Genomic DNA, 21,121 nt, shown 5'->3' on the forward strand with positions numbered 1-21,121 from the left:
AAAACCAAACATACTAACAAAATAAAATAAATAGAATTGATAGGTACAAGTTAAATAAATAAATAGAGTAATATTGTCAGCTGGGTGACTTTGGGCAAGTCACTTCACTTCTCTGGGCCTCAGTTCCCTCATCTGGAAAATGGGGATTAAGGCTGGGAGCCCCTCGTGGGACAACCTGATTACCTTGTATTTCCCCCAGCGCTTGGAACAGTGCTTGGCACATAGTAAGCACTTAACAAATACTGTAATTATTATTTTAAATATTATTATTATTTAGGGGAAGCAGCGTGGCTCAGTGGAAAGAGCCCGGGCTTTGGACTCGGAGGTCACGGGTTCAAATCCAGGCTCCGCCAATTGTCAGCTGGGTGACTTTGGGCAAGTCACTTCACTTCTCTGGGCCTCAGTGACCTCATCTGGAAAATGGGGATGAAGACTGTGAGCCCCCCGAGGGACAACCTGATCACCTTGTAACCTCCCCTGCGCTTAGAACAGTGCTTTGCACGTAGTAAGCGCTTAATAAATGCCATCGTTATTATTATTATATTACCATCGACTGGTTGAAGGCGCGGAGGAAGTGTAGCCCTAGTGTGTTTCGTGGGGGCTGAGGTGCGGGCGGATGGAGAACAGAGGACAACGTGGGACAACCTGATCACTTTGTAACCTCCCCTGCGCTTAGAACAGTGCTTTGCACATAGTAAGCACTTAATAAATGCTATCATTATTATTATTATTGTCTGCCGTGTGACCTTGGGCGAGCCGCTTCCCTTCCCAGTGCCTCAGTTCCCTTATCTGTAAAATGGGGATGAAGACCGTGAGCGCCACGTGGGACCACCTGATGACCTTGGGCGCTTAAAACAGCGTCGTAAGCGCTTAACAAATACCCTTATTATTATTGTTATTATGACCCCGGGCCTGGAATGCCCCCAATCCCTCTGCCCATCTGCCAAGCTCGCTCTCTTCCTCCCTTCAAGGCCCTACTGAGAGCTCACCTCCTCCAGGAGGCCTTCCCAGACTGAGCCCCTTCCTTCCTCTCCCCCTCGTCCCCCTCTCCATCCCCCCATCTTACCTCCTTCCCTTCCCCACAGCACCTGTATATATGTATATATGTTTGTACATATTTATTACTCTATTTATTTATTTTACTTGTACATATGCATTCTATTTATTTTATTTTGTTAGTATGTTTGGTTTTGTTCTCTGTCTCCCCCTTTTAGACTGTGAGCCCACTGTTGGGTAGGGACTGTCTCTAGATGTTGCCAATTTGTACTATCCCAAGCGCTTAGTACAGTGCTCTGCACATAGTAAGTGCGCAATAAATCCGATTGATGATGATGACTTGTACATATTCTATTTATTTTATTTTGTTAATGTTTCGTTGTCTGTTATCATTACTGTTATTATTATTGCCTGCCTCCGGGAGCCCCTTCCCCACATATTACTCTATTTGTCCATATCTATTCCATTTATTTTATTTTGTTAATATGTTTTGTTTTGTCGTCCGTCTCCCCCTTCTAGACTGTGAGCCCGCCGTTGGGTAGGGACCGTCTCTAGACGTTGCCAACTTGGACTTCCCAAGCGCTTAGTCCAGTGCTCTGCACACAGTAAGTGCTCAATAAATATGATTGATTGATTGATCACTCTATTTATTTTACTTGTACCTATCTATTCTATTTATTTTATTTTGTTAGTATGTTTGGTTTTGTTCTCTGTCTCCCCCTTTTAGACTGTGAGCCCGCTGTTGGGTAGGGACCGTCTGTAGACGTTGCCAACTTGGACTTCCCAAGCGCTTAGTCCAGTGCTCTGCACACAGTAAGCGCTCAATAAATACGATTGATGGACCCACGGCACCTGCATATATGTTTGCACACATTTATTACTCTATTTATTTTACTTGTACCTATCGATTCTATTTATTTCATTTTTTGAGTATGTTTGGTTTTGTTCTCTGTCTCCCCCTTCTAGACTGGGAGCCCACTGTGGGGTAGGGACCGTCTCTAGATGTTGCCAACTTGCACTTCCCAAGCGCTTAGTCCAGTGCTCTGCACACAGTGAGCGCTCAAGAAATACGATCGATTGACCCACGGCACCTGTATATGTGCATATGTGTTCGTACATATTTATTACTCTATTTATTTTACTTGTACATATCTATTCTATTTATTTTATTTTGTTAGTAGGTTTGGTTTTGTTCTCTGTCTCCCCCTTTTAGACTGGGAGCCCGCTGTGGGGTACGGACCGTCTCTAGATGTTGCCAACTTGGACTTCCCAAGCGCTTAGTACAGTGCTCCGCACACAGTAAGCGCTCAATAAACACGACTGATGATGATGAATGAATGAATGAATGTTCCCCTTCCTCGCCTTCCCCCGCCGAGCCGCGGCGGCCGCCGCCCCCCCGCCGCCCGCCAGGGGCCGCTGCCCCGCCGGGGGCTCAGCGCCGCTCTAGCCCGCGGCCTCCCGCCCGCGACGGCGGGCGCGCCTCGCTGGTCCCCGCGCCGCCTGGGGCCGCTCTGGCCGGGCGGGCGGACCCGCCTCCCCTCCCGCGCGGGCCGCTCGCCTCGCCGGCCCCCGGGGCGGGAGCGCTTCCGGGGTCGGAGTGTGCGCGGGGTTGAAAGCGGCCCGCTCCGCCCCGTCCCCCTCCCAGACCAGCAGAGGCAGCAGCCGGAGCAGCCGCAGCCCGCGCCCTCTCCCGCCCGCCCGCCCTCCTGCCCACCACCCACCCGCCCACCCACCCTCCGCCGCCCACCCCCGGGGGGTCGCTCTCCCCCCCCTTCCTCCTCCGCCCCCCCCTTTCCTCCTCCGCCCTCGGGGCCCCCCCTCGCCCGCCCCTATTGTTCCTCCCGCCCTCCCTCCTCCCCGCTCCCCACTCCGCCTCGCCCGCGCCCTCAGGTAAGCCAGGCCTCCCCCCGGCTCCGGGCCTCCAGGCCCCGCGGCGATCCCCGGCCTCGCGTAGGCCCGGCCCCCCCCACCCCGCCCGGCGGGCCGCTCACGCGAGGCCCCGGCTCCGCCGCGGCCTACTAGGCCGCAAGCGCGCGCGCGCGCCTGCGCAGGAGAGGCAACGAGGGGGGCGCGCGCGCGCGCTTGGCGGGTTGGGCGGGGGGGGGCGCGCGCGCCTCCTCGCGGGCGGGAGGGGGATGGGGGCTGGCGCAGCAGCCGCACGAGGTGGCGCCGCCGGCCCCTCCCCCCTCCGCCCGCAGCGGCGCGCGCCGCCCCCCCCCCTCGCGAGCCCGTTGGTCGCGCGTGCGCGCTCCCCAACCTCCCGAGGCGGAGGAGCCGAAAAATGCCCGGATGGGGAAAAGAGGGCGGGGCCTCCTGAAGGGGGGGGGCGCCGGATTGCGCCCCCCCGCGGCCGTGGCGCGGCTCGGTGGGGATTGATTTCCTCCCGGCCGCGCGGGATTGTGGGAAAGGAAAATAAAAGGCCGCCCGGCCCGGGCCGCCAGTCGCCCCGCCGACCCCGGCCGGCAATCCTGAGGGGAAAATTGTTTAATTTCGACCCCCATAAAGGGGGAAAAGGATCCGTTGGTGACGGGGAAGCCTGGTGGGAAAGTGGGGCCGTTCGGGAAGCCCCCGTTTGTGAGGTCTTTCTCCATTTTATGGGAAGGGTTTTTTGTGAGGGAAAAGGTGGTTTTTGTGAGGGGGAGGTGGTTGGCTTTTTTGTGAGGGAAAAGGTTTTTTGTGAGGGGGAGGTTGGCTTTCATATTTTTTTTGTGAGGGGGGAGGTTGGCTTTCATTTTTTTTTTGGTGAGGGAAAGGTTGTTTGTGAGGGGGGGAGGTTGGCTTTCATTTTTTTTTTTTTGGTGAGGGGCCGGGAGCGGAGGCGGCAGTTGGTGGGGTCAGCTGGTTCGATTAAAACCAAAAATGGTCGGGTGAGGATTGCTTCCCCTGCCTCCCTTGTCCCACCCCCCATCCCTTGTTTTTGAGGCCTTGCCCCATCTTTTTCCTGGGAAAGGGTTTGTTGTTTTTTTTTTTTTTGAGGGGCCGAGAGTGGAGGCGGCAGTTGGCGTTTAAATTTTTTTAAAAAATGGTCGGATGAAGATTGCTTCCCCTGCCTCAACCCTCCCTTGATTTTGAGGCCTTGCCCCAAATTCTTCCTGGAAAGGGTTTTGTTTTTTGAGGGGCCAGGAGTGGAGGCGGCAGTAGGCCTTTAAATTTTTTTAAAAAATGGTCGGATGAAGATTTCTTTCCCTGCCTCAACCCTTCCTTGATTTTGAGGCCTTGCCCCCATCTTTTTCCTGGGAAAGGTTTTTTTATTTTTTGAGGGGCCGGGAGTGAAGAGGGCAGTTGGCGTTGAAATTTTTAAAAAAATCATCGTATGAAGATTGCTTCCCCTGCCTCAGCCCTCCCTTAATTTTGAGGCCTTGCCCCAAATTCTCCCTGGAAAGATTTTCGTTTTTTGTTTTGAGGGGCCGGGAGTGGAGACGGCAGTTGGCGTTGAAATTTTTTAAAAAAATGGTCGGATGAAGATTTCTTTCCCTGCCTCAACCCTCGATTTTGAGGCCTTACCCCATCTTCTTCCTGGAAAGGGTTTTTTTTTTTTTTTTTGAGGGGCCGGGAGTGGAGGCGGCAGTTGGCGTTTACATTTTTTTAAAAAATGGTCGGATGAAGGTTTCTTTCCCTGCCTCAGCCCTCTCTTGTTTTTGAGGCCTTGCCCCATCATCTCCCAGCGAAAGGTTTTTTTTTTTTAAGGGGCCGGGAGTGAAGACGGCAGTTGGCGTTGAAATTTTTTAAAAAAATCATCGTATGAGGATTGCTTTCCCTGCCTCAACCCTCCCTTGTTTTTGAGGCCTTGCCCCATCTTTTTCCTGGGAAAGCGTTTTTTTTTTTTTTTTTTTTTTTGAGGGGCCGGGAGTGGAGGCGGCAGTTGGCGTTTAGATTTTTTAGAAAATGGTCGGATGAAGGTTTGTTTCCCTGCCTCAGCCCTCCCTTAATTTTGAGGCCTTGCCCCAAACTCTTCCTGGAAAAGGTTTTTTTTTTTGAGGGGCCGAGAGTGGAGGCGGCAGTTGGCGTTTACATTTAAAAAAAAAATGGTCGGATGAAGATTTCTTTCCCTGCCTCAGCCCTCCCTTAATTTTGAGGCCTTGCCCCAAATCCTTCCTGGAAAGGGGTTTATTTTTGAGGGGCCGGGAGTGGAGACGGCAGTTGGCGTTTAGATTGTTTTAAAAATGGTCGGATGAAGACTCCTTCTCCTGCCTCAGCCCTCCCTTCTTCTCCCCGGCCCTTGTTTTTGAGGCCTTGCCCCATCTTCTTCCTGGGAAGGGGGCTTTTTTTGAGGGGCCGGCAGTGGAGGCGGCAGTTGGCGTTTCGATTTTTAAAAAAATGGTCGGATGAAGACTCCTTCTCCTTCCTCAGCCCTCCCTTGTTCTCCCCGTCCTTTGATTTTGAGGCCTTGCCCCATCTTCTTCCTGGAAAGGGGTTTATTTTTGAGGGGCCGGGAGTGGAGGCGGCAGTTGGCATTGAAATTTTTTTTAAAAAAATCGTCGAATGACGATTTCTTTCCCTGCCTCAGCCCTCCCTTGTTTTCGAGGCCTTTCCCCATCTTCTTCCTGGGAAGGGGGCTTTTTTTGAGGGGCCGGGAGTGGAGGCGGCAGCTGGCGTTTACATTTTTTAAAAAATCGTCGGATTAAGATTTCTTTCCCTGCCTCAGACCGCCCTTGTTTTTGAGGCCTTGCCCCATCTTCTTCTTGGGAAGGGTTTTTTGTTTGAGGGGCCGGGAGTGGAGGTGGCAGTTGACGTTTAAATATTAAAAAAAATCATCGGATGAAGATTCCTTCCCCTTCCCCAGCCCTCCCTTGTTCTTCCCGTCGCTTGTTTTTGAGGCCTTGCTCCATCTTCTTTCTGGGAAGGGGCTTTTTTTGAGGGGCCGGGAGTGGAGGCGGCAGTTGGCGCTGTAAACTTGCCTTTTTAAAAAAAAAAATGGTCGGATGAAGATTCCTTCCCCTTCCCCAGCCCTCCCTTGTTCTCCCCGTCGCTTGTTTTTGAGGCCTTGCTCCATCTTCTTTCTGGGAAGGGGCTTTTTTTGAGGGGCCGGGAGTGGAGGCGGCAGTTGGCGCTGTAAACTTGCCTTTTAAAAAAAAAAAAAAATGGTCGGATGAAGATTCCTTCCCCTGCCTCAGCCCGCCCTTGTTTTTGAGGCCTTGCCCCGTCTTTTTCCTGGGAAGGGGGCTTTTTTTTGAGGGGCCGGGAGTGGAGGCGGCAGTTGGCGTTTAAATTTTTAAAAAAAATCGTCGGGTGAAGATTGCTTCCCCTGCCTCAGCCCTCCCATGTTCTCCCCGGACCTTGTTTTTGAGGCCTTAACCCATCTTCCTGGGAAGGGGGCTTTTTTTGAGGGGCCGGGAGTGGAGGCGGCAGTTGGCGTTGAAATTTTTTTAAAAAAAATCGTCGGATGAAGATTCCTTCCCCTGCCTCGTCCCTTCCTTGTTCTCCCGGGAGATGGGATTCAGGGAAGGGGCTGGAGTTGGCGGGGGAGGACCCCGGCCTGGAGGCACCATCGTGGGCCCGACCTTGCCCAGTGAAGGCTGAAAGACGCCTTAAAGGCTGATCAGTTAGGAAAGGCTAAAAATCGGGGTCGTCTGATAAGCTTGAACCGATTAGGGGAGGGGGCAACGCCTGAAGGTAGAGCAGAAGGACCCGAGAATAAGTCGGGAGGGGGCCCGAGCTCTGCTTGAGTTTGAGGGTCGGCGGGAGATGAGGGGGCGGGCATTTGCCCGTTAGGGAAAACAACTGGGGAGGAGGAAGGAGGGTGGCCCAAGTTGAGACAAACAGAGGCGGTGGAATGTAAATCCTCCCCCCCCATCCCGAAGAACGAGCCGTTTGGCCTTGATAAAGGCACCGCTCAGAAACCCGGGTTTCGGAAGATGGCAGGCCTTCAGCGGGGGCGCGGTGGCCCCGGGCGCTGAGAAGTCCCCCTGGATCTGTAGAACCACCCCACCTCTGCCCAGAAACGGCCCTGTCCCTTTAGAGGGGTCACCCGGAAAGACGGTGTTTGGCGACCTTGGTCCCCGGGGGGCAAACGAGGAGGCGGAGGAGAAACTCCAGCCTGAGTTGGGGGGGGCTGCTGTGGAAGTGGACCAGGCTTGCTTTATTGTCCTGCTTTGAGTCACTTCCTAGTAGAGGCGGGTGAGGGACACGTTATCTGGAATCGGCGTTGTATTCCTCAGTGAGGCTTTTTCTCCTGTCTTTTTATACACGTACACACGTGCACACGGGCCGTTTGGCCTCATCCACCCATCCGGAGCTGCCCGGGAGCTCCAGGATTGGCCAAGGCCCACCCTCTTAACTCATCCGCAAGGATATACGCAACGACGCCTCTCTGGTTCCGCGCACGACGGGGAGAGGCGTGGGGTCGGCCGAAGTCGGGCAACGAAGGGGTAGCCGCATCACCTTTCAGGGCCCGATGAAGGACGGCAGGTGCAGGCCCAGCGGGTTTCCGGGGTTCTGGTGCCAACCCAAGAAACGGGCCTGCCCGCGGGAGTCAGGGCCAGCTAGAGCAGTTCCAGGACAGTCCCCCACCTCCCCACCCGCGGGAGCCCCGCGAATAAAAGCCCGGTGAGCCGTGAGGCCGTCGGGGCGGAGCCGGAGCCCCCGGAGTGAGTGAAGTTCCCTGGTCTGTTTCAGCCTTCCGATCTCCGGGCCCTCTCGCCCTCCCCGCCAGCGACCAAAGACTCGACCGCCTGACCCAGCCGGGCGCCTTTTCTTCTTCTTCCGCCCCCCCCACTCCGGCCCCAAGCTGTTCGCCATGGACACCGGTGTGATTGAAGGTGGATTAAATGTCACGCTCACCATCCGGCTCCTGATGCACGGCAAGGTAGGTGCCGGCTTCCCTGGTGGCGGGAAACTGGGTCAGAGGAGATGGCCCGAGGAGGAGGAGCAGGGAGGGAGGGAATAAGGGGGCGGGGGCCGGGCCGAGCACACCCCCGTCCCATCAGATTAGGCCGGGGTGCTGGGCGGCTCCGGGAAGGGCAGGGACCGGAGAGCCCCAGAAGCACGCAGTACACCCCTTTTTCTCCCCCTTAAGTCTGGGCGGGAAGAGGGAGCTATCCCAGGCTGAGAGATGTTGGACCGTGGCTGTCCAGTCACCGCTGCGGGAGTGGTTTTTTTTTTTCGGGAATTGTGGCCGTTGGAGCCGAGGGTTTTAGCATCCCGGGGTCTCCCGACCCATCAGCGGTGACGCAAAGGGCGAGGAAGGGGAGTGAGTGGCTTCCCCAGGCGGGAGTGGGGTGGGCGGGGGCCTTCCGCCCGAGAGACCATCCTAACGCCCCTTCTCTCCGTTGCAGGAAGTCGGAAGCATCATTGGGAAGGTAAGCGACGGGGGGGGGCGGGCGGAGAGGGGTTCCCCGCATCTTTCCGGTTAGCATTTGGCCAACCTGGGGGGCGGAAGCAAAATGGGGCTCACGCTGTCTTCCTCTCCCCACAGAAAGGAGAGTCTGTCAAGAAGATGCGTGAAGAGGTAAGTGTCCAGGGGGTGCCGGGCAGACCCCCTTCCCCCCTCCCAACTAGACGGCCGAAAGAGTAGTCCCTCTGATGAGGGAGGGGGTCCCGGGAGAGATGGCTTGTTTACTCCACCTGGGGCTGGCCGCAAATGGCAGATCTGTCGGGCGGAAAGGGATGCTGGGAAATGTAGTCCCGGCCCTCCTCCTCCTCCCTCGAAGTCTTAAGATGGCTGCTGCCGGCTGGAGGGAGACGGCCCAGCATCGGCCCGGGGGAGGAGAAGCCGCGGCCCCGTCCCTCGGGGCGGCCGGCGAGCCCCGCGCCCCTCAGTAGGTTTTCGGGGAGGTGAAGAGGAGCGTGACCCCGGGGGGGGGATGGGGGGGTCCCCCCAACCGATGCTGTAAACCCACGGCCGTTGTGTTTGCTCTCCAGAGCGGGGCAAGGATCAATATCTCCGAAGGGAATTGCCCCGAGAGGATCATCACCTTGGCCGGACCCACCAACGCCATCTTTAAAGCCTTCGCGATGATCATTGACAAACTGGAAGAGGTTGGTCTGGGAACCGTTTCCGTCTCTTCCCCCCCCCCCCCCCCAAGTTTGGGGGAGCCTTGAGCAGTCCAGGGCAGAGGACAGACCAGTTGGATCGGGCTCCTGCCCCTCCCCCCGCAATTAAAGGGCCGTTCTGAACGCCCTTCGAGGGTCAGATAGCCCTTCCACCCACCGTGGGCCAGTGCCCCGTGGCGTTCCTGGCCTCGGTCTCCCCCTACGAGAGGTTCCGTGGCAAGGCGGGGGCTCCAGAGGGTCGGAGTTGAGGTGCCCGGTGGGAGCTGGCACGGGGAGAGGCGGGCAGCTGCGGGGGCACCTTGCGATCATGCCAGGGCCGCCGCCAGGCGCCTGATGGCATCCGAAACCCGATCCTCCCGCCGTGGTCACAACTGTCCTCCCTCGTCCGGGCGGGACGGGGGCCCGGCTGGACTGATGGCCAGAGCGGTGCCCGCGCCCCCTGGCTGGGAGGTGTGCGGGCGCCCCCTACAGGCGGCTGCCCCGGCTACTTATTGGACGGCCACGTGTCTGAAAAGGGGGCGGCCCCTCCCCCCTCCCAGGAGCGGCTAATCAAGCGGCCCATTGTTGGCCCCCGGGCGGCCTCCCGAGACTGTGGGGACAGGCGGTTCTCACTCTCCCCGTGTGGGATGGGCCCCGGCCGACCCGACGACTGGCATAGATGGGAGAGCTAAGATGGGGAAAGGGCGGGGAGTCGTCATCTGCTGCCGAGATCCAGAGCGGGGTCCCCAGGAGGCCATCTCCGCTCGGCCCGAGCGGCCGGGGACGGCTCCCCGGGGGCCACGAGGCGTGGTCCGGCCCGCCCAGGGCGACGGAAATAATAATGATGGCATTTATTAAGCGCTTACTACGTGCAAAGCACTGTTCTAAGTGCTGGGAGCCCCCGGCTCAGAGAAGGGCCCTTCCAAACCGAGTCGGTCACCCGTCATTTGGCTTCCCCGTGCCCGTGTGGATGGGGCTGTGGCCCTCCCCGGCGGGAGTAGGGGACCACCCGCTCTTTGGGGGGCCGTTTGAGGGCAGCCCCTCCCCAGAGGCTCGACACCCTCGTCTACCCCAGCGATTACAACAGACGGGTGGGACGGGGACAGGCTTTGGGGGTTAGAGAAGCAGCGTGGCTCAGTGGAAAGAGCCTGGGCTTTGGAGTCAGAGGTCATGGGTTCAAATCCCAGCTCTGCCACTCGTCAGCTGTGTGACTTTGGGCAAGTCACTTCACTTCTCTGTGCCTCAGTTACCTCATCTGTAAAATGGGGATGAAGACTGTGAGCCCCCCGTGGGACAACCTGATCACCTTGTAACCTCCCTGGCGCTTAGAACAGTGCTTTGCACATAGTAAGCGCTTAATAAATGCCATTATTAGTATTAGTTCACAGGCTGGAGAGCTGCCAGTTTGGGGTCCCCGGGATATGAGGTCCTGCCAGTTGCAAGAACTGCCCCCCCCCCCCCCCGACATCATCCAGTTTGGGGCATCCCTTGCCTCCCTCTGACCCTGGGGGTGGCAGTTGTGGGGAGGGATGGGCACCCCCCCCAAGCTTGGGATTGGCAGTTCTGGTGTGAAGCTCTCTGACACCCCCCCCCCCTTCCCGTGTGTGTGCGTGTGCATGCGTGTGTGCGTGGGTTCCCTTTGTCCTCCACCCCTAGGACATCAGCAGCTCCATGACCAATAGTACGGCCGCTAGCCGACCCCCGGTCACTCTGCGGCTTGTGGTCCCTGCCAGCCAGTGCGGCTCTCTCATCGGGAAAGGAGGATGCAAGATCAAAGAAATTCGAGAGGTTGGGGACCCCCCACCCCCTTCTCCCGCCACTCGGGCCCGGGTCCTCTCCGCCCCTTCTGGAATCCGACAGAAGCTCCAGTGGGCCAGATGCCCAGGCCTTAGGGAGCCCTCGCTCCCTCCGTCCCCGAATTAGCAGGCGGGCACCCGAGGAGTCGTCGTCGATCGTATTTATTGAGCGCTTCCTGTGTGCAGAGCACTGTACTAAGCGCTTGGGAAGGACAATATAGAGACAGTCCCTACCCGACAGTGGGCTCACAGTCTAAAAGAGTCGGCCGCCGGTTGTCACGGAGGGCCCGGGCCCCGGCCGTTCCTGCAGGGGCCTTCGCCAGGGGTTGCCCGCTGTGGAAGAGGGTGCCCATTGAGGGTGGGGGGCGAACCCTCCGCCTCCCCATCCCGTCTAATTGGGGCTGGAGGGCCGGAGAGGGTGGATGCCCCACGTGGAGGGTCCGCAATGGAGACCGCCCCTCGAGGGCCAGGAGCCAGGGCCGGATCCCAGTTGGCCAGCCGAGGGGGGGAAAGCCCCCCGCCCAGGGTCACCGGCCCGGAGGAATCTTCCTCCTGGGCCCCGGGTTAAATTTAGATGGTTAGTCAGCCCCCGCTCTCGGCGGCCAGGCTTATTTTCAGCCTCGATTTTAAGCTTTTAGGGGGAGGAGTGTGGAGGGCGGGAGGGCTCAGCACCGGGACTGTGGGGTGAGGGGGGAGCGAACCCGGCCGGGGCCGTGGCGTCTACCCCGTCTGATTGTCTTGTCTGTCTGCCCGCCCGCGTCGGCACCGCAGAGCACGGGGGCTCAGGTCCAAGTGGCGGGAGACATGTTGCCCAACTCGACCGAGCGGGCCATCACCATCGCCGGGATCCCGCAGTCGATCATCGAGTGCGTCAAACAGATCTGCGTGGTCATGTTGGAGGTAAGCCCTCAGGCTCATGCTGCAGGGAGGGGTTCCGGGGGGTGGGGCCAGGGGGTGGGCTCCAGCCAGCCAGGGCAGGAGGGGCCGGCCGGGAGAGCGAGTGAGTGGCCCCGGAGCCCGCCGCCGAAGCGGGGGCCGCCGGGACACGGTGATCTCTCCACCCGCCTCGGGCCTGGCCGGCGATAGGGGGGGAGGACCCCGGGGAGCCCCCTCGCAGGGGGCAGAGGTCAGGGATCGCCTCTCCCGAGGTACGGAGGCGGGAGTCTGCCCTAGAGTGGCGGCTGCCCGTAGGCACGGGGGGCGGCGGGCATCTCCAGCCTTGCGGTGCCCCGAGGCGGCACAACCTGTCCAGATGCCAAGCGCCGTAGTACAGCGCATAGTAAGCGATCAGTAAATACGATCGAACGAACACGTTCTCCCTCCCGATCCGTGACTGGGGACTCGGGGCTGGGCCCCCCCCCGGCATCTTGGTTGCCCAGAGCGGCGACGGAGTCGGGTTAAATCGATTTCAGCTCCCGGTAGAGGAGCCTTTGGGATTATTCCCCCCGGGGAGAAGGGGGCCTCGGCTCACCGACCCAGGCCTTCGAATCGAGACGCAAGGGGCCGATCAGCACCTTAGCGTGGCCTTAGCCAGATAGAGAGGAGGAGGGGGGGGTCCGGGGTGGGAGGTGTGGGGAGGGGGTTATTAGGGGGTCTGTAGCGAACTGTGTGAGCCTCGGCCACACAGCTGAAACAGCTTTGGAACCTTATCTCGCTTTGTTTTTTTTCCCCTCTGACTCTGTCCCAGTCTCCCCCGAAGGGTGTGACCATCCCGTACCGGCCCAAGCCGTCCAGCTCCCCGGTCATCTTTGCCGGCGGTCAGGTAAGTCGGCCGGGGGCCCGCGGGGGGTGGGCGGAACGGGGGCGACGGGCCAGCGACGACACCAGACTACCTCCCGCCACCGTTTTGAAACGCCTCCCCTCCGGGGCCGACGCCTCTCCGGCGGTGGCCTTTTTTCGTTTTTTGTTTTTTTGTTTTAATTTTTGTTTTTTCCAAACGTCTGGAAAAAAGCTCAAACGTCGGGGCCCGGCTTTCCGGCGGACGGGTCTGGGGGGCCGACGGCTCTCCGAAGAGGGACCGGGGGAGGGCGGGCCGTGGCGGTGGGGGGGTGTCCAGAGCGGGTCTGGATTTGGCCCTTCCGGCTTGCCCGCCTCCCCTCCCCGCCGGCCCGCCCCGAGCGGGCTACTAGGGCCGGTCGCCCTCTCCGGACGGTGGTCTTGCCCGAATCGGGGAGGGGGGTTTCGAGTGGCCGACAGACTTCTCCCCCCTCCCTCCCCCCCACACCTCCCCTCCCCACTCTTCCTCCCCTCCCCTACCCCCCCACACTCCAGCGTGCCGCCTCCCCCGAGCTCTTAGCCCTCTGCCACCCCCTGGATCTGTGCCCCCGTGGCACGCGGGACCCGCCCCGGGAGGGAAGGGGCGCAGCGTTGCAGGGTCAGGGGACCGGGGCGGGGCCACCTCGAGAACAAGGGCGCCAGAGACCGAGACCCCCCCCACCCCCCCACCCCCCAGCCAGGCCGGGAGGGCGCCAGCCGGGGGTCCGCTTTGCTCTCCCGCCCCCGCGTCCTCTCTCCGCCCGCCCGCCCGCCAGCCAGTTGCCCTCGTCCCCTGGGCGGCCTCCTGTTGCCTCGGTTCACCCCGGGGTCCCCCGTAGGTCGCCCGGTGGGCAAACGGGAGCCGAGGCCCCAGGGGGAAGCCCCAGCCGGCCCGGCCGGCGGCCGCTTAGCCGCCGCGGGGCACGGAGCCAGGGAGGATTGGGGTTGGGAAACGGGCAGCGGGGCGGGGAGGATTCCGAACCAGGTCCAGAGAGGCAGGGGCAGCCGAGAAGGGGCAGTCGGGCCAGGCCCACCAGACCGGGGCAGCCAGGAGGACAGGGGAACTCCACCCACCCCCCCACCCACCCCACCCCACCCCACCCATCTCCTGCTTCGGTCCCGCCCCCTCCTTCCTCCCTCCCTCCCCGCCTTCTTACCCCCCCCCCCCCCCAACCCCCCTCCCCATTTTCAGTTGACCACCTTCCGAAATCCTGGCCGCTGCCCACGCGGCCCGGGTCCCGCCCCCGCCTCAGGCGGGTCGGCGCGGTGCCCGCTCGGCCCCCATGGGCCGGTTCCAGCCAACCCCTCCACCGCGCCCGCCCCCCGTCCAACCTGGGTCACCTTTTTCCACGATGGCTTTTTTGGTTCCCCCCCAACTCCGCGACTGCAAGCGTGCGGTGGACTCCTCCGAGGCCGACCCCCTCCCCTCTTTTTTTTTTTTTTTTTTCCGTTTTTATTTTTTTATTTTTTTTTTGTGTGACTTTCGTGCTGGTGAGGAGGTGCCGGATTGACAGCCCTGGAGACTGAAACCCTGTATTTATCCACAGGACAGGTACAGCACAGGCAGCGACAGTGCCAGCTTCCCCCACACCACCCCGTCCATGTGCCTCAATCCTGACCTGGAGGGACCACCTCTCGAGGTGAGAGGGGATGTTCAGTCTCCACGGTTCGCTCAATCCTCCCGCCTCGGCCGAGACGACGCGCGGGGGGGTTGGGGGCTGCCGACCGATTTTTGGGCTGTGGACACCACCTGTCCACGGGCCCCGTAGCCTGCCGGATGGTAAACACCGACTCTTTTTGTTCACCGCCCCGTCCTGGCTCCCGCCTCTCCCTGCCCTCTTCTCTTCCCTCCCTCCCTCCCTCCCTCCCCTCCATCCTCCCCCAAACCCGGCCGGCACTCGGAGGAGGGAGCAGATTGGCATCCCGTCCTCTCCCCCTCCTCGTCCCTTCCCCCCCTCACCCTCTTCCGCGCCCCCTCCTCCCCCGCCCCCCTCCTCCCCTCCTCCCTCCTCCCTCCTCCAGCCCCGAGCCCAGCTAACGTGGGGAGGGGGTGGGGGGGCCGGCGGGGTCCCCAGGCTGCCCGGGTCGGGCGGGGGAGGGCAGGGGAGGGGGCCGCAGGCCGGCCCGCCCGAAGCCGGTTGAGGAGGTAGAGCGAGGCAAGGGCAGGGACAGGGACAGGACGGTCGTCGGACCACCGGTGTGGGGGCGGCGTGCCCCGCCGAGGGTCCTCGGCCGTGCCGACGGGCGAGGGTGGAAGGCAGCCGCCCCGTCCGGCGGACCCCGCTGCCTTCGATTCTAGGGAACCTGGCTCCACGCCCCGCCATAAAACCAGTTCCTCCCAGTTCCCCCAGTCAGGCCCCTCCAAAAACCGACTCACCCGCCCCGGCCCGACCTCCAGCCGAGATCTCTGGCTTTCCTGGCTAGCTGAACGAAATCTCGTCTTTTTACTCGCCCCCCCCCCGGCCCCTCCCCCCGACTGGGTGGCTGTCCGCGATTGGTTTTTTAATAGGACTGTTTTCCTCCTTTTGTAGGCCTATACCATTCAAGGACAGTATGCCATTCCACAGCCAGATGTAAGTTTTGTTTTCACTTCTCGTTTTGAAGGCTCCCTCTCCCGCCCCGCCAAAAAAAAAAAATAATAATAATAATATTTTCGCCCGGCCCGCCACTCACCACCCAGCTAGCCAAGAAGGGAGCTAGCTAGCCACTCGTCCCTTTTTTAAAAGAAACCCAGCCCCGACGCCTCCCCGTCCTTCCAAATGAACACGTTGTCCATCCCCCCCCACCCCCGGCCTCACGGCTCTGGCCCGTAAACCGTTGAGATTTTGTCCGACCCCGAGGCGAGCACTACCGGCAGGACAGGACAGAGTACGCTGGGGCGGCCAGCGAGCCCCCTCCTCCCTCCCGGGGTGGGCGTAGGGTCTCGGTCCAGGCGCTCCTTGTCCCCGACGGGCCGCTGCGGTTAGCTGAGCCTGGGAGCGTCTTCCTCCCGCCACCCACCCCTCTCCTCGCCCTTGGGGGGGCTTGGGGGGGCAGCGCAGGAGGCGGTGGGGGGTTATCGGCGGCGGGAGCTAGCGCAGGCGAGGGACCCGCTCTGATTTCCCGTCTTCATCTTCACCCCCCTTAACCTCCCCTTCTCCGCGGTGTCCCCAACCCCCCCGCCTTCCCTCTCCCCTCCTCCCTCCGACACACAGTAGCCCCCCGCATGGACCGCCCGCCTCGGACCCTTCCCGGTCCTCACCGAGAAGCCCCTTAGGGGACAGGACAGGCGGGGGGACGAGGTTAGGGCCGCGCCGCTGCTGCTCCCGCTTCTTGCTCCCCTCCCCACCGTCTTCCCTCCCCCACCCCACCTCCCGTCCCCCTTCCCGGATCCCGGCCACGGTCTTGGGGGCGGCCGAGAGGTGGGGAGCCACCTCCCCGAGGCCCGTTCCTGCGCTGATGGCCGTCTCTGTGTGTCTTTCTGTCCGTCCCTGTCTCCTTCCACCCGACAGTTGACCAAGCTACATCAGTTGGCGATGCAGCAGTCTCACTTCCCCATGACGCACGGCAACACCGGATTCAGCGGTACGGGCCCGTCCCTCCCTCCCTCCCGTCCGTCCGTCCCTGCCTTTGTGTCCCTTAAAGTAGCCGGGCGGCCGGCCTCTGAGGCTGGGGGTCCCCACGTCCCCCCAAAGGAGGTAACGGCCCCCCTCTCCCATCCGGGCGAGCCGTGATGGGACCCCGGGGGTGGGCCGGGGGAGGCCGTCCTAACCCGCGCCCTCCTCCCTCCCCGACACCTGGACCGCAACAGACCCACCAGGTTCCAAAAGGCGCTGAGCTCTTTTTTCTTTTTGTTTTTTTTTTTTTTTTAAAAAAAAAGGAGATTTATTTATAACAGAGGTGACTTGTCCGTGAGGGATTGGGTCGAGACCACCCAACTCATTTTCACTTGTATCTTAACAGGCATTGAATCCAGCTCTCCAGAGGTGAAAGGCTATTGGGGTAATGATTTTAAAAAAACCAAAAAGCAAAAAAAACCAACAACCAGAAAACACAAATCTGGAGTATCCTACCATTCTCTGAATCAACTGGTTGGAGTCCTATTTGTCTCACTCTCTGCTCGTGGGCCGAACCAGAGAGGAGGCGAGAGCTTGAAGGGGGGGGGCCGGGCCTGCGCCCTTAGGGGTCCGACCCTTCTCTCCCCCCTCTTCCAAAACGTTGAGGAGCCTCGCTCGGAGCAGGGCCGGGTGGGGCTGGTGGCTTTTCCTTTTTCTCCTTTGGCTTTTTTTTAAACGTCTCGGTCAAAGCCTCCACTCGCCGGCCTCGGTTTCCCCCGCCCCGAGCGAGACGCTCGGGGCCGAGGGGCTTAAGATGAAAAAAAATCCCGGTTGGATGCGACAACAGTCGGGGATGTGCCGGGAGCAGGGTCCCTACCTGGCAGCGTTTCAGAAAGCCAAGCGGGCGCTGCCCCGCTGATGCCACTCATTCAGTGGTATTTATTGAGCGCTTACCGCGTGCGGAGCACTGCACCGAGCGCTTGGGAGGTACAAGTCGGCAACATACAGAGACCCAGCAGCGGGCTCACAGTCTAGAAGGGGGAGACAGGCGGCAAAACAAAATATATTGATGAAATAGGTAGAAGAGTAAATATGGAGTAACGGGCCACCCATCAACAGGGAGAGGGCGGACGACAAAACAAAATATCTTGATGAAATAAGTAGAAGAGTAAATATGGAGTAACGGGCTACCCATCAACAGGGAGAGAGGGCAGCCCGTTATTGAGCGCTCTTGATGTGCCGCAGGGAGAAGCTGGGGGGTATCTGGGGTTGGATTGGTTTTTGTTTTTTCCCCTTTCTCCTCTCCGGGAGGAGAGGGCCCGGCCCAGGCCGCCCGCGCTCCTCCGACCAGACCCGACCGTCGCCCGCCGGCTCGCCAGGACGGCTCGCGAGGCAGGACAGTAAACCCGCCCCGCCGTCTTCTCTCTTTTAGCAGGTTTGGATGCATCCGCTCAGACTACTTCTCACGAACTCACCATTCCAAACGACGTAAGTGCCCCGGTTCGTGGGTGGGTGGGTGGGTGGGAGAAGCCGACCGGACCCCCCCTCCAGCGCCCAGGAGAAGGGGAGTTAGGGGTAGGGGGGCCAGCAGGGACCTGAAGCCAATTGAGTTTGGTTTCCAAGCCTGAGGCTGGGCCGGGGCGGTTAGGTGCGGGGTGGGTCGGCGACCCTGGCCGCGGGAGGCCGGGAAATGGGGCGACGGGGGTCCCCGAGAGAGGGAGGCCATCCTAAAACGCGCCTCGCGTCTCTCCCCCCCCGACCCCCGCTCTCCTCTCCAAGTTAATTGGCTGCATAATCGGGCGTCAAGGCGCCAAGATCAATGAGATCCGCCAGATGTCTGGGGCGCAGATCAAAATTGCCAACCCGGTGGAGGGGTCTACTGACAGGCAGGTGACCATCACTGGATCTGCCGCCAGCATCAGCCTGGCCCAATATCTAATCAATGTCAGGTAAGGCCACGCTGCCCCGATCGGGGACGGGACGGGGAGGGGCGGAGGGCGGGAGAAGGGTTGGCCGGCCCATGGCCACCCCGCGGCGTGGACGATTTGGGGTGGGCCTCTTCTCCCGGGGCCACGTCGCTCTCGACCGGCGGAGTGACTTTGGGGTGGCGCTTTCCACCGACTGGGGGGCCGGCCGGAGGATGGGGTGCGGTCGCGGGTCCGGAGGGGGGATGTGGGGGCTGGCTCCGCCGTCCACCCGTCTGTGAGGGGGCTCGGGGGAGGGCTCGGTCAGTAGAAGAGGAGATTTCCGGGGTGGGGAAGAGCGCGGGGTGCCCGCACCCATGGCGTAAGGCTGTCGGGTGGCAACCTGTGCCCCCGGAGAGGGCGGGGAAGTTGGACCGGCCCCGCCGGCTGTGCCGGCCCGCCCAGAGTCAGGCGCCCCGGAGGGAGCGGTCGGCGAGGCCGCGGGCGGTTGCCCTGGCCGGGGGGTGTGAGTTGGGGGGCTCATCCTATCCCCGCGCCTCCCCCCCACCCGTCCTCCAGGCCCTCGTGCCGTCGACCCCTCGGGCAGATTATCTGGGGGTGGGAGAAGGGGTGACCCCCAACCCCCGGGAGGAGTAGCAGCCAGTTCTGTGGCCGTGTGGGCTGTGTGCTCTGTCTCCTCACTGTCCCTCGCTCTCTGCTCTGTCTCTCTCGTCTCCCTACCCTCATGCGTCCTCTCTCTCTCTGTGTCTCTTGCTGTCTCTGTCTCTCTCCCTGCGTCTCTCCGTGTCTGTGGCCCCACGCTAGGCAAGGGTGTGCAGTCGTTAGGGCCCCCCGAGAGCCACGCTCAGGTCCGAGGCGGTGCGCGTGCGTGCGCGTCCCTGTGCTGCCTCTTTTTTTTTTTTTCTCCTTTCCTTTTTTTTGGCTGTATTTTTTCCCCTCTTCGCGCCTCTGCCCTCCCACCCACCCGGATTTTTTTTTTGTTTTGTTTTTTTTTTTTGTTTTGTTTTTTTTTGTTCCTTTTTCTCCTCTGTTACAGTTTAGAAAACGCTAAACCCTCCTCCCAGGCAGCCTCGGTCACGATTCCCGATCACCTCAGCATCAACCTCTCTCAACCCTCCACCCCTTCTTCTTCTTCTTCCTCCTCCACCACCACCCCCTCGCTGGCCACGGCGGGGACCTCCGACGCGCCCTCCAGCCTCCCCAACCCTCTTCCGACCGCCCCTTGTGTCTCCAGTCTGCTTGGCATGAAACCCATCCCTCTCCTGGCTCTCAATGTCGTGTCCTCCGCTAAGGGGCCCGGGGCCTCGGGGGCGTCCTCCTCCTCCTCCTCCTCCTCCGCCGCCGCCGCCGCCGCCGCCGCCGGGGCCTCCGCCGGGGCCTCCGCCGTGCCCTGCGCCCCTAACAAACTGAAAGCCGAGAAACAGAGATTCTCTCCCTACTGACCGCCCCCCGCCCCGCCCCGGGGGGGTGGCTCACGGGGGCGTCCCCGACTCCCGTGGGAGGAAACCGAACCAGTGTGGGCTTTGTGACTTTCTTTTACCCCCCTTCTCCCCTCTCCCCGTCTCCTTTGGTGCTTTCTCTGGGTGGGTGGGGGGTGGGGGCCCCTTGCTTAGGTCTAGGTCGGTCTAGCTGAGTGTTACCCGTCCCGCCGTCTGTGACTTGTTGAGTTCTCCAGCTAGAGCTGTAGCCGTTGCTTTCCTCGCTCCCTCTCTGTCTCTCTTTCTCTCTCTCATAGCTTGTTTTTCGCCTCGCGCTTAATGGACAAAATTGTGTCAGGGTCTGTGTTCACCAATAAAGGTTTCTCCGCCGTTTTGAAAACAGCAAAAGCCGCGCCCCGTAAACCCTTTTCTCCCCCCCCCTCCCCGCCCCTTCTCGGTTAAGTTGCTCAGCAGACTTAACTGGTCTCTGTAGCCGTAATAAAGTTGGCACCGTGAGAACGTCGCTAGTGGCCTGTGTGCTGTTGTCGGGCGGGCGAGGGGAGGCGGATGGGGCGGGAGCGGGCGGGCCGGACCGCTTGACCACTCGCCGCTTGCTTTGTTGGCGTGGACCGCGCAGGCCGCCACCGGACGGGTCGGGGGGTCTTTTCCCTTCTCCCCCCGCTCCCTCCTTCCCACCCGGCACCGGCGGGAAGCCGAGGCGCCGACGGGCCCGGGGTTTTCCGCGGCAGCGACGGTCCCCGCGCGCGCGCACGCGGCGGACGGGGGAGACCGGGGGGCCGCGGGTTCTCAACGCCGTGTCCTTCTGTGTTTCAGGCTCTCTTCCGAGACGGGCGGAATGGGCAGCAGCTAGAACAATGCAGACGCGCCCATAGCCCCCTTCTGCTGTTCACCACCCATGATCCATCTGTGTAGTTTCTGAACAGTCAGCAATTCCAGGTTTTAACTAGTTTGTAAATTTTCAGTTTCTACACACTCTCTCTATCCTCCACTCGTGATTTTTTTTTTTTTTTTTAATTGAGGCGTTTTAATCCCTTTCCTCCGTTCAGCCGTACGAGGCCGAAGAATTCATATTTAGTTTTATAAGCTTCTCCCTGTTTTTGGTTTTGTTTTTTTTTTCCCCCCTCGTTGGTTTTTTTTTTTTTTTTTTTTTTTGCTCATGAAGTTCTTCTGTTTGTCATTGAAATGTAAGAGTGGAATATTAATACATTTCAGTTTAGTTCTGTAATGTCAGGAATTTTTCAAAAAAAAAATTAAAAGATGGACTGGAGCTTTTTCCTTGTGAATAGAAACTGGATGCCACACTGCTTCCTGTGCCTTTTTTATTTTATTTTTTGGTCCTTCCCTCGTAAACTTCTCTCTCTCTCCGCGGGGCGGGAGGGTCTCCAGAGCTAAGTGAGGGTCATCCCCACCTTTCACACTCACTCCCTCCCCGCCAAAAAAAATACAAATTTGGGGGTTGAAATGGCTCTTTTTTTTAATTCTTATTCCGGCCTGCCTTCCTAGCCGGGGGGGACACGCTCACGTCACCTCCCGTGCCAGCACCCCCTTCCCTCCCGACTCCGTCCCCCGAAGAAAAACAGCGGGTCCCAGGCGCGTTTGGCTTTCGGTTATTATATTTCCGGATATTTACAGCCGTTACGGTGACACACAGCCCCAATCCCGCACAGGTTGGTGGAGAAACCGCCCCTTAGGGTGGTGGTGGT

The 21,121-nt window shown here is 60.2% G+C and overlaps 1 protein-coding gene across 23 annotated transcripts; it reads left to right on the top strand.

Annotated features, from left to right (window-relative positions):
- Positions 1 to 2,840: 2,840 nt before the first annotated feature.
- Positions 2,841 to 20,722, top strand: PCBP2 (poly(rC) binding protein 2). 23 transcript variants are annotated; one of them, XM_038752313.1, is made up of 15 exons: positions 2,841 to 2,886; positions 7,612 to 7,801; positions 8,271 to 8,294; positions 8,411 to 8,443; positions 8,857 to 8,973; positions 10,624 to 10,755; positions 11,535 to 11,663; positions 12,439 to 12,525; positions 14,066 to 14,158; positions 15,050 to 15,091; positions 16,010 to 16,082; positions 16,461 to 16,499; positions 17,487 to 17,542; positions 17,834 to 18,003; positions 20,232 to 20,722. In XM_038752313.1, exons 2-15 carry the CDS (start codon positions 7,733 to 7,735, stop codon positions 20,266 to 20,268), a joined length of 1,101 nt encoding a protein of 366 aa, XP_038608241.1. In that variant the 5' UTR covers positions 2,841 to 2,886; positions 7,612 to 7,732; the 3' UTR covers positions 20,269 to 20,722. The 23 variants fall into 23 exon arrangements, with proteins under 23 accessions (XP_038608241.1, XP_038608242.1, XP_038608243.1 ...); XM_038752314.1 differs by having other exon boundaries at positions 17,490 to 17,542; XM_038752315.1 differs by having other exon boundaries at positions 12,451 to 12,525.
- Positions 20,723 to 21,121: the final 399 nt, after the last annotated feature.

Source organism: Tachyglossus aculeatus, chromosome 10 (genome assembly GCF_015852505.1).
Source record: "Tachyglossus aculeatus isolate mTacAcu1 chromosome 10, mTacAcu1.pri, whole genome shotgun sequence".
NCBI lineage: Eukaryota > Metazoa > Chordata > Mammalia > Monotremata > Tachyglossidae > Tachyglossus > Tachyglossus aculeatus.

Bases quoted from the DNA above. Each gene is read 5' to 3' on its own strand.
- PCBP2 (XM_038752301.1), top strand. From the start codon at position 7,733: ATGGACACCGGTGTGATTGAAGGTGGATTAAATGTCACGCTCACCATC. The intron at 7,802-8,270 runs GTAGGTGCCGGC...TCTCCGTTGCAG, and splicing joins GGCTCCTGATGCACGGCAAG to GAAGTCGGAAGCATCATTGG. The intron at 11,664-12,438 runs GTAAGCCCTCAG...TTTTCCCCTCTG, and splicing joins TCTGCGTGGTCATGTTGGAG to ACTCTGTCCCAGTCTCCCCC.